This window comes from Salvia splendens, chromosome 5 (assembly GCF_004379255.2).
Source record: "Salvia splendens isolate huo1 chromosome 5, SspV2, whole genome shotgun sequence".
In the NCBI taxonomy this organism is placed as follows: Eukaryota; Viridiplantae; Streptophyta; class Magnoliopsida; order Lamiales; family Lamiaceae; genus Salvia; species Salvia splendens.
In genome coordinates, this window is record NC_056036.1 from 41884440 (window position 1) to 41900686 (window position 16247).

The window sequence follows — 16247 nt, forward strand, 5'->3', positions numbered from 1 at the left end:
TAGCAATTCCGCTTTAATCCAAGATTAAGTCTATTTATGTTCTTTGTCTGTCATCCATTACCAGTGATAAATTATTATGTCGTTTCTGCCTTCTAATAATGACAATAATTTTTTACACCTACAAATTCTATTTTCTAGATCGTCATTCAATATATAATCACTAATATAATTAATTAGGTATTGAGAACATGGAGATATATGACTATATGAGAGTGAACTAAATAAAATTTTCAAAGGGTGGGTGGATGCTTGTAAAATGGAATGTCTTTGAGTCTTAGCAACACCACGTCCTTCTTCAATTCTTGGCTTTCCAAAAAACACAATCATGCTTGCCTAAACCCCATCTCTATTTTTTTTTCTATCTTGCTTTCTCATTATTCCTTAATTAATCTCCCCTACCCCTATCATTATCTACTTCATAAATCCTCCAATTATTCATTTCCCTACAAATCACTAATTGCTCTCCCACGTCACTTGCTATGCAATTTGTCTCTACTACTTAAGTTGTTTTGCTCTGATTTCTAAAATTTGGAATTTCGAATTGCCAATGTTTCGAAATGTTACAATTCATTAATTAATAGTAAAAAAGAGAATGGCTTACATTTTAGGTCAATTTGGTAATTGAAATAGAAAATGTTAGTATACTAAACACCCAAACAATTGTCAGTCGAGCTATACAGTGACAAAGTTCTGACAAACTTGTTTAATACTCCCTCCGTCCCATAGAAATAGGTCATTTGTGATTGGCACGGGTTTTAATGTGTAATTGGTAAAGTAAGAGATAAAGAGAAAAAGTAGTTGAAATTGTGTAGTGGATGGTGTGACTCATAAATGATAAAGTAAAAGAGAAGGAGAAAAATGTTGTCATAAATAGCTACGAACTATTTGTTTGGGACGGACGAAAAAGGAAATAAGACATATTTCTATGGGAATAGCTTGTAATGTAAATTTTGAATCTTGGAACATGCCCTAAAGTTGTTGGATGGAAAAACCTCCATTACAAAACGAGCTGGATCGTGTATTTTATCTTATTCATAAAATCATTATTTATTAAAAAATAAAATAAAAGTTAATAAAAAGATTATACCTCCTTAAACTGCTACTCCTATTAAATATCCTATATTTTCACTTTTTAATGCTCACCACTAAATATCTTATTCTTTTATGATATTATATATATAAATCTCACATTTCACTAATATTTTTCACCCAAAATCTTTATATATATATTTTAAAATTCACGCTGCCTTAAACTGCTACTCCTATTAAATATCCTATATTTTCATTTTTTAATGCTCACCACTAAATATCTTATTCTTTTATGATATTTTCACTAATATTTTTCACCCAAAATCTTTATATATATTTTTTAAAATTCACGTTGAATCAAAGTGGGACATTTCATCTCGGTCAAAGGAAGTATATTGTTGGCCTTCTAATAGTTTTCCAACAAAATTCATAAGACAAAGATGAATTGTACATTATATGTTTATTTTGGAGCCTAAAATATCTTCTATCATATTTAGGATTTGCTTCCTTATAGCGAGATATGTTTCCTACTCTGATCAAAATCTTCTATCATATTTATGATTTATTTCCTTGTAGTGAGATATGTTTTCTACTGTGATCAAAATTAGGGTTCTCTATTATGCTTATAATAAAGGTATTTCCTCGGTATAAAATCATCTTGAAATTTCAGACATCGCTCTCATATGTAGATAAACAAACGGGCAAAAGAATTCCTTATGTTCATCTCGTTTATAGTCATCAGTGTTTATTTTCCAACATTATATCTGTTATGAGGATTGGGGCAAAACTGCACAATCAGTTCAGTTCGGTTACCAATATATTGTTCGGCGATTAGGGACCGATATGCTGTTCGGTGATCTGACGAACTGCAATCATGCTCGGTGATTGGTCGAGTTTGTAGTCGTGCTCAGGGATTAGCCGAGCTCAATGTTCGGTGTTGAGCTCGGTGCTCAGTGCTCGGTGTTGGTGCTCGGTGTTGGCCGAACTTAAACGAGTTCGGAGTTGACAGTTGTTATTAACTGATGCACGTCGTCGGATGCGACTAGTTAGTTAGCTTTAAATGAAAGCCGTTAGGTTTGAACTAGTTGTTAGATAAGTGTTAGTTAAATAGAGCCGAGCTGTGGAAAAAGAGAAAGAATTTTTCATCCATGAGTTTTGTAATCTTCCACACAAATAAAACACAAGATTTCCATTGACTCTCCAAGAATTGTTTTTAGCTTATTCATTTTCATATCAAGTATTCGTTCTTCTCGTTCCGGAATCGATCTCGTTGTGATAACAAGATTGAGTCGCGTATCTGATAGCATTACAAATTGGCGCCGTCTGTGGGAATCGAAGAAGGACGACGAATTCAACAATGTCTACCGCAAAGTTCGACGTTGAGAAATTCACCGGCGAAAATGATTTCGGCCTGTGGAGATTGAAGATGAGAGCTGTTCTGATGCAGCAAGGCGTCTGGGATTATGTGAAATCCAAGACGGACAAGAAAGAGATTCAAGGGATGGATGCGGCGAAATGTCAAGAACTGGAATACAAGGCGTATAGCTCGATTGTCTTGTGCCTCAGCGATAGAGTCTTGAGGGAGGTTCAGAAAGAGGATGATGCCGCGGGAGTGTGGGAGAAATTGGAGAAAATATATATGGAGAAGTCAATCTCCAATAGGTTGCATCTCAAGCAAAGATTGTTCAACTTTAGATTTTCTGACTCCAAGAATCTGGCGGATCAGCTGGAAGATTTTCGAAAGTATATAGATGATCTTGAGGGTGTGGATGATCCCATGAAAGATGAGGATAAAGCTTTGATGTTATTGAATGCTCTGCCTCAGAGTTTTGAGCAATTCAAAGACTCAATACTTCTTGGAAGGGATTCGAAAGTGACTTTGGAGGAGGTATTTTCTGCATTAAAGCTGAAGGCAATGCAGAAATGTGTCAGCAAGCCAATCGATCAAGCTGCTGAAAGCCTCAATGTGAAGGCAACTTCAAAGAAACAATTCAAATTCAAGAAACCCCCATCTGACAAGTGGAAGCCAAGATCATCTAAGGAAGGAGATCAAAAGGAATCTAGAAGCTGCTTCTGGTGTAAGAAACCAGGACACATCAAGCAAAATTGTTTTGCTTGGAAGAAAAAGCAATCTGAAAATCACAAAGGAGATGGTACAGCAGCTATCACTGAGGAAATTGAAGAGGCAAGAGCTCTCAATGTGGTGGAGGATAGCCCATTATCAAGGCTATGGATCATGGACTCAGGCTGCAGTTTCCATATGTCCTCCAATCTCGACTGGTTCCAAGATTTAAAGAAATCTGAAGGCTCGGTGCTGCTGGGAGATGACCATGTGTGTGATGTAAGGGGTGTTGGGAGCATATGTTTGAGGATGGACAATGGAATTTTCAGAACTCTCACTGATGTGAGATACATCCCATCCATTAAAAGGAATCTTATATCCTTGGGTCTTCTTGAGAAGAATGGCTACGAATTGACTCTCTTTGGTGGAGAGATGCTTGTCAAAAAGGATGGCCAAATGATCATGAAGGCTGTCAGAAACAATGTGCTCTATTATCTGAAAGCTGAGGCAGTTGCTGGAACAGCTAACAACACACAAAAGACCATCAATTGGCATGCTAGGCTGGGCCATGTGGGGGACACTGGGCTGATGCAGCTGGTAAAGCAAGGCATTATTCAGATGGCTGATTCAGAGATACAAAGAGCCATTGGATCGTGTGAAGAATGCATTCTTGGCAAAAACAAGAAGCTGCCATATGGAGTGGGCAAACATAACTCAACACAACCTCTCCAATATGTTCACAGTGACATATGGGGCCCTGCACCAGTAAATAGCATTGGAGGAGGCAGGTATTTCTTATCATTTGTTGATGATTTTTCAAGAAAGGTTTGGATAATGATCATGAAAGAAAAGTCAGAGACCTTCAAGAAATTTCAGGAGTGGTGTACTGCAGTTGAGCTAGAAAAGGGGAAGCCTTTGAGATGCCTAAGAACTGACAATGGGCTGGAATTTTTGTCCCATGAGTTTGATGAGTTTTGCAAGAGAAAAGGAATTAAAAGGCATAGAACGGTGCCTCACAACCCACAACAAAATGGGGTCGCCGAGAGAATAAATAGAACCATTCTTGAAAGGGTAAGATGCATGTTGATAGCATCTGGAATGTCAAAACCATTTTGGGCAGAAGCAGCCTCCACAGCTGTTGTTTTAATCAACAAATGCCCCTCTGCTGCCATTGAAAATCAGACTCCGGATAGTAGATGGTATGGATCTTATGGAGACTATTCAAAATTAAGACCATTTGGGTGTAGAGCATATGCTCACATCAAACAAGGAAAGCTGGAACCAAGGGCTCTCAGATGTGTGATGATAGGCTATCAGGTTGGAGTTAAAGGTTACAGATTATGGTGCTGTGAGGAAGGGAATAAGAAGGTTGTCATCAGTAGGGATGTTATTTTCAGGGAATCTGAAATGCCTTTCTTCATGAAGCAAGTTCAGACTGTTGAGTTTGAGGTGGAGGGTCAGAGGGAATCCTCATCTGATGCTGTAAGAAGTCCACCAGATACTGTGAGAAATTCACAAGAAACCAGTGTTGGTGGATCCTCTGAACATGAAAGTAACATCAAGACTCCACAGAGACTGGTTGCAAGAGACAGAACCAGAAGAAGGATCAAGCTCCCTTCCAGATTTCAGGATTTTGATATGATGCACTATGCACTGGCCATAGCTGAGGAGATGGACTATCATGAGCCTTCAAATTACAAGGAAGCAATAAGGAGTCCGGAGAAGGATCAGTGGCTATTAGCCATGCAGGAGGAGATTGATAGCTTGTACAAGAATCACACATGGATTTTGGTGTTGAGGCCAACTGATCAGAAAACAGTTGGTTGTAAATGGATTTTTAAGAAGAAAATTGAGGCCTTCAACAACAATCAAATCAGATTTAAAGCCAGGTTGGTGGCCAAAGGCTTTACACAAAAGGAGGGAGTAGATTATAATGAAATATTCTCCCCTGTGGTAAAGCATAGCTCCATCAGGATTCTACTTGCCATTGTTGCTCAGAGAAATTGGGAATTGCAGCAACTCGATGTCAAAACAGCCTTTCTTCATGGAGAGCTCGAAGAGAAAATTTACATGGAGCAGCCTCCTGGTTTTGTCCAACCAGGAAATGAAGGAAAGGTGTGTTTGCTGAAAAGAAGCTTGTATGGTCTAAAACAAAGTTCAAGACAGTGGTATCTCAGGTTCAATGAGTTCATGCATAAGATCGGTTTTGAGAAGTCTTTGTATGATCATTGTGTCTTCATCAAGAGAAGAGGTGGAGTTGCTGTGGCATATCTACTATTGTATGTAGATGATATGCTGATCTCTGCAGAGCATAAGGAAGAGGTGGAGTTAGTGAAAGGTGATCTGAAATCTGAATTTGATATGAAGGATCTTGGAGATGCAAAGAAGATCCTTGGAATGGAGATCATAAGGGATAGAGACAAGAAAAGGATATGGCTAACTCAGAAAGATTACATCAGGAATGTGATCAAGAAATTTCAGATGGATAAAAGCAAACCAGTGAGTGTGCCCCTGAGCCAGCAGTTTAAGCTCAGTGTAAATCAGTGCCCTAAAGATGATAGTCAGAGAAGAGAGATGGATAAAATCCCATATGCAAACATAGTGGGAAGCATCATGTACACCATGGTGTGTACAAGGCCAGACATCAGCCAAGCCATAAGTGTTGTGAGCAGATACATGGCAGATCCAGGTATGGAGCATTGGCATGCTTTAAAATGGATACTAAGGTATCTGAATGGTACTCAGGATTATGGCATACTGTTTGATGGAAGTAAGAATTTTGATGCACAGCCTCTATTGGGATATTGTGATTCTGATTTTGCTACTAACATTGACACAAGGAAGTCCCAATCCGGCTATGTTTTCTGCATATATGGAGCTGCTGAAAGTTGGAAGTCGAGTTTGCAATCTGTGGTGGCACTCTCAACAACTGAGGCAGAATATATTTCCATGGCTGAGGCCGTAAAGGAGAGCATGTGGCTGAAAGGAATCTGCTCGGATTTTGGAGTTGATCAAGGAGCTGTGACTGTATTATGTGATTCAAATAGTGCCATATGTTTGTCAAAACATCAGACATTCCATGAGAGGAGCAAGCATGTGGATGTTAAGCTTCATTTTGTGAGGGATGAAGTTGAAATGGGCTCAGTGAAGATTGAAAAGGTAGCTACTGAGCACAATGCAGCTGATATGCTAACAAAGGTGTTGCCCGGACTTAAGTTGAAGTATTGCATGGATTTGGTGAATCTGATTCAGCTGGAGTGATTGTGGAAGATGGATGAAATCTATGGATTGTCCAGTTATGTCCCAAGGTGGAGATTTGTTATGAGGATTGGGGCAAAACTGCACAATCAGTTCAGTTCGGTTACCAATATACTGTTCGGCGATTAGGGACCGATATGCTGTTCGGTGATCTGACGAACTGCAATCATGCTCGGTGATTGGTCGAGTTTGTAGTCGTGCTCAGGGATTAGCCGAGCTCAATGTTCGGTGTTGAGCTCGGTGCTCAGTGCTCGGTGTTGGTGCTCGGTGTTGGCCGAACTTAAACGAGTTCGGAGTTGACAGTTGTTATTAACTGATGCACGTCGTCGGATGCGACTAGTTAGTTAGCTTTAAATGAAAGCCGTTAGGTTTGAACTAGTTGTTAGATAAGTGTTAGTTAAATAGAGCCGAGCTGTGGAAAAAGAGAAAGAATTTTTCATCCATGAGTTTTGTAATCTTCCACACAAATAAAACACAAGATTTCCATTGACTCTCCAAGAATTGTTTTTAGCTTATTCATTTTCATATCAAGTATTCGTTCTTCTCGTTCCGGAATCGATCTCGTTGTGATAACAAGATTGAGTCGCGTATCTGATAGCATTACAATATCATTATATAATATAATATGTAACTGACTGCCCACCATCTATCTACCACTCCACCCCTTCATAACCTTCCAAACAAAGAGAATTAATGGAAAGTGAGATTTGTAAGTTTATTCTCTCCACTGATTTCATTTCCCACCATATATATATATATACACAAACCATACAAAAAAAAACAACCAAAAATAAAATCTAAAAAATTCTTCTTGTCTGCATCTCCTTAGATTCCCTAACACCTCAAAACCCTCGATGGAGATGAGCCGTGATCGGGCCGTGACACGACCATGTTTTCGGCTCGGTTTTGCGGCGGCGAGGGCTATGGTTTCTTCAGCGTAGTTGGATCGGATCTCGTTTGTGAAATGGCGGAGGATAGCGAATCAAGGGAGGAGGAGTGGTTGCAGCTCAGCATCGGAAGACAAGATCTCGGGAAGAACAACGGGCCGGGCTCGGGCCTCGTGGAGCTTGACCTCATGCCTAGTAGCAGCAGCAGCCGCCACTCACACACGAGGCCCGAATTTCGGCCTCCTCGGCCCGTTATGAATTTCGGGCCGCGGCCTTATTTTGGGGGGCCGGATTTCGTGGTGGTGGCGCCGCCGAGGAGGCCGCATTCGGGCGTGTGGTTTATGCTTCAAGCATCGCACAATCAGTGAGTATTGAGTAATTATTAAGATTTCTTGTCAATGATTTTTTATTTTTATTTTTTGTTTATTTTTTTTTCCATATTTTCGACATCATTTCATGTTTGGCCGCGGATTTAGGGGCCGAGAGGAGGCGTCCGGCCGATGAGGAGGGTCTAACTAGTTTTCTCTTAGGTTCCATCCTCAGTTAGTTTCTAGGTTTTCGATCCTCCACTGATTATGATGATGATTTCTATTTTTATTTTTGGTGTCCCTACTTTTAACAATCATCATGGGGCGAGTGGGGCAGCGACCCATAAGGAGGGTCTTGCTAGTTTTTATTTTAGGTTCTACCTCGATTTTCAGGTTCTGGATCCACCACTGGTCATGTTGATGATTTCTATTTTTGTTCCTGGTGTCCCTACTTTCGAAATCATCATGTTTAGTTGTACATTTAGTGGGCGAGAGGGGGTGGTCGACCCATCAGAAGATCTAGCTAGTTTCCTCTTATGTTTCGTCCTCCGTTTTAGGTTCTGGATCTGCCACTTATCACGCTGCTTTTTCAGGGAAAGAGAGCCATTTCTTCCCCAGATATCCAAAAGCTACTTGAGAATCAAGTAATCAGTTTCATTTTTTTTACAAGAGTGTAAATTTAATGACTAATGACTTAATATATTGTAGTATTACAATTTTGTTTCTATTTTGTTCTTAATTAGGGATGGGAGGATGACGATTCGAGTGGTGATAAAATACCTTGTTAAAAAGCTTAGCTTGGAAAATGAATCAGAGGTAATTAACTATGCTTCATCTTTAATTAGACTAATTTATTCTGCCTTTATATGTCTTACCGGTTTTAAAAGTGATTAATAATGGTTCCTTATATATCCTCGAGTGATGACTTGAAATCATGACTTATATATATGTGAATGGTTGGTGGGAATAAGATGATGCAAACAACATAACCTAATCTCAACTCTCAATGAAAGGATAACATCATAAGTAGGTATGGAGTATGTGTCTTAGGTCTGTTTACTGTTGGTATTAGCTTAATCCTGTTATTAGAGGATAGTTAATTAGATAGTTAGTTATGAGGATTTGAGATTTAGGGTTGAAGTTAAGGAAAACAACTTGTCACCTTTATAATAAGCTCCCACACATATATATTTTCTTCTCTGCTTCATTTTTTTCCAAGAAAGTGACAACTCCATTGATTATCCATCCCTTATTCCACTCATCTTCACATGCAATCAAGATATATAAACTAGAGTATATAAATTGTGAAAAATATCATCAAATTTTGGTTATTCCTATCTTAACTTTGGAATTATTTTTATTTATCGTGTCTGAATTTATTGACGTGATGTGTACATATGTAAAAAAATTAAAGACGTGATTGATTAAGTCTATAAATGATACTCCTTCTTGCCCACAATAAGAGTCACATTTTCCTTTTACTATAAATAGTAAGTAGGTCTCAAATTCCGCTAAGTATAAAACTAATATAAAAAATTAGGTTTTATATTCCACTAACTTTTACAACTCACTATTCTTTACATTTTAAAACTCGTACTCACAACAAATGTGACTCCTATTGTGGGATGGAGGGAGTAGTATTTTTTTAAGTAGCCGAACGAAGATTAATTTGCCTCCCTAAACTAAAATTAGCCTAACATTCCAACGTCAGAGCCTAACATAGTACCACAACTTTAAACATTTCAATTATAGTTCATTTCATCTAAATTTTTATCATTGATTAATTTATAATTAGGTCAACCCTTTTATGATTAGGATGAGTATGCACATCGGACTTCATATAATGAAGTAATTAGGTTAATCTTATTATAACCTAATCTTTATTCTTAACAGCTAGATGTACTACAAACATAATTCTAATTTAACATTTTTCAAATAAAAATATGTTAGGTACAACTATATATACGTGCTGCTTTTGCATACATCGATTAGTTACTTGTTGATTTTATTTTTAAATACATCACATACATTTTAAAAATTATCTTGGAAGCAAATGAAGAGTCCCAAAAAATTTTTAAAAATTATTCGGATGTAGTAATTGACAAGAGTGTTACTATCAATTTAAGATCTTTTTGCGTATGAAATAATAGTAATTTTCCAAAACATTCGACCCAACTCCTTATAAGATGAGTTTGTTATAGTGTATCTTTATTTTCCTAAATCAACCTTTCCGTTCCCCTTGATCATTTTTTCACTAATTTGAAGTATTAGTTAGATGTTTATTTCTATTTAGAGGTGGTTTGGCTAATTTAGTTGATAAGTCATAATTACTTGGCCAAAAAAAACTTTTTTAGACACCATGCAACTTAGTGGCCAATCATTGAGATTATAATTGGTTAGGGATATTAATATACCACCAAATTAAAGTTTGGAATCTGCATGAAAGTCAACATAAAGGGGGAAACTCTTGGAGTAATGTGGTACGATGAAATCAAACAAAGTGACATCTTGAAGTGATTTGTTTTAATTACCATATGATTAATTAGGAGTATTTACAATGCGTGACAACAAACATTGATATTAATGACTATGGGAAAAATCTTAAAGGGATCCTCAATGGACCCATTCAATATTAAATGGTTAGATAAATTATTTTTTTGTCTTGTCTAAAGACTTCATTTTATCATATAACCCTATAATTTTAGGTGAGGTTAATAATTAGAAAACGAAAATAGGTTCTGATATTGTATTAGGATCATCATTACGTGATAATTGTGGATATTGAGCAAAAATAAACAAACTTTTAATATGAAATTGAAATTATTAATATTGGAAAACAAGAATGTGGAGAGTAATATTGTTGTATGGGTTTTGGTTTGATTTCGTCATGCTTGCGTTGGTCTCACCTCAGCCAATTGTAGGTCCTTTATTTTCTTTTCAAATTTATTGTGCTTTTAAAGTAGCCATCGAATTAAGTGCTGCACTCATTATAATTGAAGGTGATAAACAAATGATAAAGAATGTGTGGAAGGAATGTTCAACATAATTAATATAGGTATTTATAATAGTTTTGCATTAAAAAATTAGTGGCATGGAAATATTGTCATGTAATGTATGTAGCTCTAAACTATAGAAAAAGATAATGAAGACATATAATATTTCTATAATTGTAATTGAGAGTACACATTTCACGTGACAATAGGTCTGGATCACTACTTTTACTCAATAGTTTTGTCACGTAACGAATGTAATTGACAAGAGTGTTAATTAGGGATTAGCATGAGTCTTAGATCTTCCTTATCTATAATTAGTAATCAATTTTGAAAAGTATCCCCCTTCATTAATTGCTATGGAAATCGAAGTTGTATACCCTAATAATTATTATAGGTTTTGTGGTTGAAGAAAGCAATGTGAAGGAGACTTGCATGAAAGAGAAGATATATATACTCCATTATATTGAGAATTCATAGCTACTATCACATATACTCCTACAAGTTAGGTAAACTATGTAAAAAGGAAGATAGAAATGAAAAATGATCCATCATCTTTTTTATTTATATATATTCTTCCTATTAGTATAATTAAGATGATATGTGGTACAATGTACAAATACAAAACATAAAATAATGAGAAATGATGCATTCTATTATAGAATGACATCAAATAAAATGAAGTCTAAAGGTATAATTATTTAGGCTTAGGAGCAAAGTCTAAATGGGTCCCTTGTAAAATGATTAGAGTGAAGAGAAATTTAGTGATGGTGGAAAAATGCATTGGATTTAGGTAGGGTTATGTGTCTAAATTGTATAGTAATTGTTACATTTGTTATTAATAATAGCATTGGATATGTGATTATCGCTTCTTGAACATGATAGTAATCAATTAATTAGTATTAAGGATGGGTTGGGGGTACCCGCAATGTCGGGTAATCCTGATATATTGAGAGACGGGTATTGAGACAACAAATTTGGCTAAAATCGGGTATGGGTACCCGCGGGTAACCCGTTTCGCCACCCCTAGACATGCATGTGACAAATTTGTATCATTTGAGAAGTGACATGTGTATAATATAGTCATTATGAACCAATTATGTGTAGTAATTGGTAAATACTAATTGATTGTAGTATTTTTTGCAGATAGAGATAAGATGCAAAGGACAAAGGCTTTTACCTATGTTGACATTGCAACATGTAAGAGATAACATTTGGAGTAGCCCAAGAGATTTCATCACTTTGCTTCCTAATTCCTCAACTATTCATCACATTATGGTGCTTCACTATGCTAGAACCGACCCCTCTAATTAAATATTAGACCCGACCCAATCCGACCCGACTCGACTCCGTGATCGATTTTAACTTTAAATGATCAATCCAAGTACTTTTTTCCTTTTTCTTCTCATTTTTTCTTTAAATTATTATTTTCTATTCCAATAGTACCAATATTAATGAAGAATAGGTGCTCCCACTGAAGAAGAAGAAAACCCCATCCATGTAAAAGGTGTTGGGCTGTTGCAAGTGGTAACTTATGTTGGCTTTGGATTTTCATTAAATCTCTTAGCCAATTTGATTATAGTTTTTGCTTGTTTCATCGATTGGACTAATGTAACTTTTTGTCTTTAATCCAACACTTTGTTTGTTCCAGTGTGTGTGTGTGTTTTCTAAATGCTTGATTTCATGTTTATGTTTTGGCCAAATTTCATCTCCGACGAAAAGAGACGAGAAAACGACAAAAAATACAACTTCGTCTAAAGTTCCGTTTTGGATGAAATTCGACCACCTTCCGTACATCCGTAACCACCGGTTTCTGGCCAACACCAACACTAATCCAAACTGCAGATTGATGCAATGAAGGAGAAAAATGACATCAAAAGCTAAGTTGTTGGAAGAGAAACATCCATCCTCTTTACATCATGTGGTCATAAAAAGCAGTAACAAAATGCAAACAATTCCACCCAATTCTTCAACATAAGTAGAAATAGGTTAAAGCATATAATAATATCCACGACAACATTATAAGCACGATTATCTCATGTCCAAAAAGATCATACAATCCAAGCAAAATGCAGAAATACAAAACTACCAAGTCCTTTATATGGTATACTTGCATTTCTAGATACTCCAAGAAATCGTTGTAAGTCATTCACTAAGATGCAAGTAAACAAAATCATGGCACCATGACTCTACCTTATTCACATACAACATCCCTTTCGACGAAAAAAAGGAAACGGCTAAAAACTCAAATGGCTCACTGTATATTAACCAAATTGGCATTGCAATCAATAAGTGATTCTAAGCTCTACCTATTTCAGTTCAGTTGCTTTCCAGAAGAACCATCATTCTACCAAGCTTTGCTCGAGTTCTTCCTAAAGTGAGCTAAAATTTCGTCAATCGATAGTAAACCATTAGAGTTGCAACTTGCACATCCTATAGCTTTCACCAAATCAAATCCTAGACGTAGTTAGGAATCTTTTAAGGCGAAAACAAAAGATTGCTAGATCATATACTAGCTTTTACCAAATCAAACCTTAACGATTTCTATCTTACTACAAAACATCGGTGTTCCCGACAACTATCCAAATTTCAACATCGATACATTCCTACCTAACAGTTCAGGCTCATTTATATCGATTCATATGCAGAAAATAAATCGATTCATATGCAGAAAAACGACAACTTCGGATCAGCCTTACCCCATTTTCAACCGAAATTAAAGACACAATAACACCAAGGAAAAACCATTAAAGCTGCAAATCCTATAACTTTCACCAAATCAAATCCTAGTTAAGAATCTTTAAGGTGAAAACAAAAGATAGCAAGAACAGAAGTTAGAAGCATAAACAGCTCAACGCACATTCCAAATTTTCAACATCGGTGATCTCAACAACCTTCCAAAATCTCAACATCGATACATTCCTACATAACAATTCAGGCTCATTTAATATCGATTCATATGCAGAAAACGAAAACTTCATATCAGAAAACGACAACTTCATATCGATACATTCCTACATAAAACACGCAATAACACCAAGGAAAAACCATTAAAGATGCAAAATCCTAGAGCTAAATCAAATCCTAGTTAAGAATCTTTAAGGTGAAAACAAAAAAGGTAGCTAGATCAGAAGTCAGAAGTATAAACAACTCAGCAATCAAACCATTAGAATCGCTAATCCTATTAGCATTCGCCAAATCAAACCTTAATGATTTATACATTAAGCAAGTCTGAAAGCTCTAACCTTTGTATATCAGCAACACAATCTAGGCACAGAGTAACAAACAGCAAACTAGTTTACCACAAAACTATTTATCATTATTGCTCAAGTTGTTAATATTGTAAGAAAAAACCAATCCATACAGCACAAAAAAGTAGACAAACTACTATCCATACATCACAAAATCAGGAAAAGCCTTTTCTTAGTTTGAGAATGGAGGAATACATTTTCCTCCTCGAACCCACCGCATTAATCCCCATATCCTTTAGATCCTCCAATGTTAACAAAGGCAAAACGTCGTCGTCTACCTCGTGTATCTCGAAAACCGGCGCGTATCTCCCTAACCCTAATCCGACTAACCATTCCCTCACCCCTAAATTACTCCCCCCATTGTTCTTCTCCGGCGAATTCACCTCATTGCCGTTGATTTCAGCTCGATTCCCCCTTCTGTGTTGATCCCAAAACTGCAATCCCATATTCTCTGCGGAATTGATCGGGCTCTGCTGCTGGTCTTTCAAATTAGGGCTTTCCGAGCCCTCCCCCTCGAACTCCCGAAACTCGTAGTTGCTGTTATCGTTCTCTTCGGGAAGGAAGCTCGTGCTCTCAATTCCGACTCCGCCGCCGTTGTGGGCGGCGGAGGGGTCGAATTTGTTCCAATTGGTGCGTGCCCTTTTCGTGGGCTTCTTCACTTTGGGCTTGCGGTGGCCGAAATCGGCGAAATTCTCGGCGATTTCGAGCGAATCGTGGGAATTGTCGGCGGCGGCGGCGCCGCCGTTGACGAGGTTGGTTAAAGGTCGGGTCTTGGAGGTTTTGGCGGCGAGGGACGGGTCTTTGTGGAAGCGCCAGGTGGAGGTTTTAGTGGGGCGGCGAGGGGGGGCGTCGTAGGGCGGGTCGCCGCCGATCTCTCCGAGGCGGACGCTGGGGCGGCGCTGGCGTTTGGGGGGGTTGGATGCGGCGGCGGCGGTGGTGGGGTTGTCGAGTGGAGGGGGTTCTAATGGGGCGGAGGCGGCGGTGGAGGGGAGTGGGGAAGGGGGGATTTGGGCGTCCGGCTGCTGATGCTCTGTTGCCATGTGTGAGTGTGTGAGTGTGAGAGAGAGGAGTGAGAATCTGAGATAAGGAGAAAGGTGGAGAAGAAGAGGGATTTTTAAACGGGCTACTGTTTTATGGGCTGCATATGTTAGGCCCAATGCGTGTTTATTAATCAAAGCTCAAATTTTATGGCTGCGAGCCTGATGATATACGTTATTTAATTTTTCCAAATTTGATGGTAATTACAAAATAAAAATAATAGTATAATGCGTAGGTGTTGCCAATTGAAACTAAAAATATAACATATAACTGTCCCACATATAACTTGAAGGGTTTGAGGGAGGGTGTTGACAATTGAAACTAAAAATATAACATATAACTGTCCCACATCGGGTTTGAGGGAGAGTGTTGGCAATTGAAACTAAAAATATAACTTGAAGGGTTTGAGGGAGGGTGTTGGCAATTGAAACTAAAAATATAACATATAACTGTCCCACGTCGGGTTTGAGGGAGGGTGTTGGCAATTGAAACTAAAAATATAGCATATAACTGTCCCACATCGGTGTCAAGAGAAAACTGAAACTAGTATATAAGTCTAATGGGCCTCTCCTCCTATCACCAATTGGTTTTAGGATGGAACCAACGGAGTCTAATGGGCCTCTCCTCCTATCACCAATTGGTTTTAGGATGGAACCAACGGATTTCTATCAGTAGGAAAGAAGAAACATACTACTAGATTTGTAAGAGTTATGAGGAGAAATACGATAAATTAAGCAAAAATTCATGTCTTTTGCATTGCATTATAATTCCTTTAGGTATGTAATGATTATTTCTTATTCTATTTTCCAAATGAAAAATTGACGATCACTTCACATTTATTATTGGATTTGGAACATAAGTATATTGGATTATTGAGTGAATTTTATTTATTGAATTTGAATTATAAACATACTATATTCGATTATTGAGTGATTTAGAGGATCGAAGTGTTAAATTGTACGCTTAGACTTTGTTCAAAACTTGGTCAAATTAATAAATGAACTTTACACATTACCAATCATGCATATTGACCAAGCAAAACAACTTAATGTCGGCAAACTTTAAAGAAAATGGTCTATCATTTTGTAACACGAAAAACCAATTTCATCTATATTTGTATACAAAAAAGTAAGTATGCGATATGCAACAATTAACCCCATCCTTTCATGTAAAATAAAGAATCCTAATTTTGGAAGAGTTTTTTTGTAATATAAAATACTATTAAGAGGCACAGTTTTAATCATAAGTAAATTAAAACCATTTAGTTAGATTTTATCCTTTTGTAGTAATGGTATGTTGACTTGTACATTTATTTTTGGATTTTTTATTATCTTTTGAGAGGGAGAAATAATAAAAACAATGTCCCCTTAGGCCATCCACAATGGGACGGATGTCCCAGCGGATATCCGGATTTCCCAAAAATA

At 37.4% G+C, this 16247-nt stretch overlaps 2 protein-coding genes across 2 annotated transcripts; one reads left to right on the plus strand and one right to left on the minus strand.

The window, feature by feature from the left end:
- The first annotated feature begins 7146 nt into the window (after positions 1 to 7146).
- Positions 7147 to 12178, plus strand: LOC121803418 (protein LAX PANICLE 2-like). Its single transcript, XM_042203083.1, has 4 exons — positions 7147 to 7600; positions 8138 to 8188; positions 8288 to 8360; positions 11681 to 12178. Exons 1-4 carry the CDS (start codon positions 7239 to 7241, stop codon positions 11846 to 11848), a joined length of 654 nt encoding a protein of 217 aa, XP_042059017.1. The 5' UTR covers positions 7147 to 7238; the 3' UTR covers positions 11849 to 12178.
- Positions 12179 to 13764: 1586 nt separating this feature from the next.
- LOC121802676 (protein bicaudal C homolog 1-like) lies at positions 13765 to 14840 on the minus strand. Its single transcript, XM_042202353.1, has one exon. The coding sequence runs from the start codon at positions 14823 to 14825 to the stop codon at positions 13941 to 13943; it is 885 nt and encodes a 294-aa protein (XP_042058287.1). The 5' UTR covers positions 14826 to 14840; the 3' UTR covers positions 13765 to 13940.
- Between the last annotated feature and the right edge of the window lie 1407 nt (positions 14841 to 16247).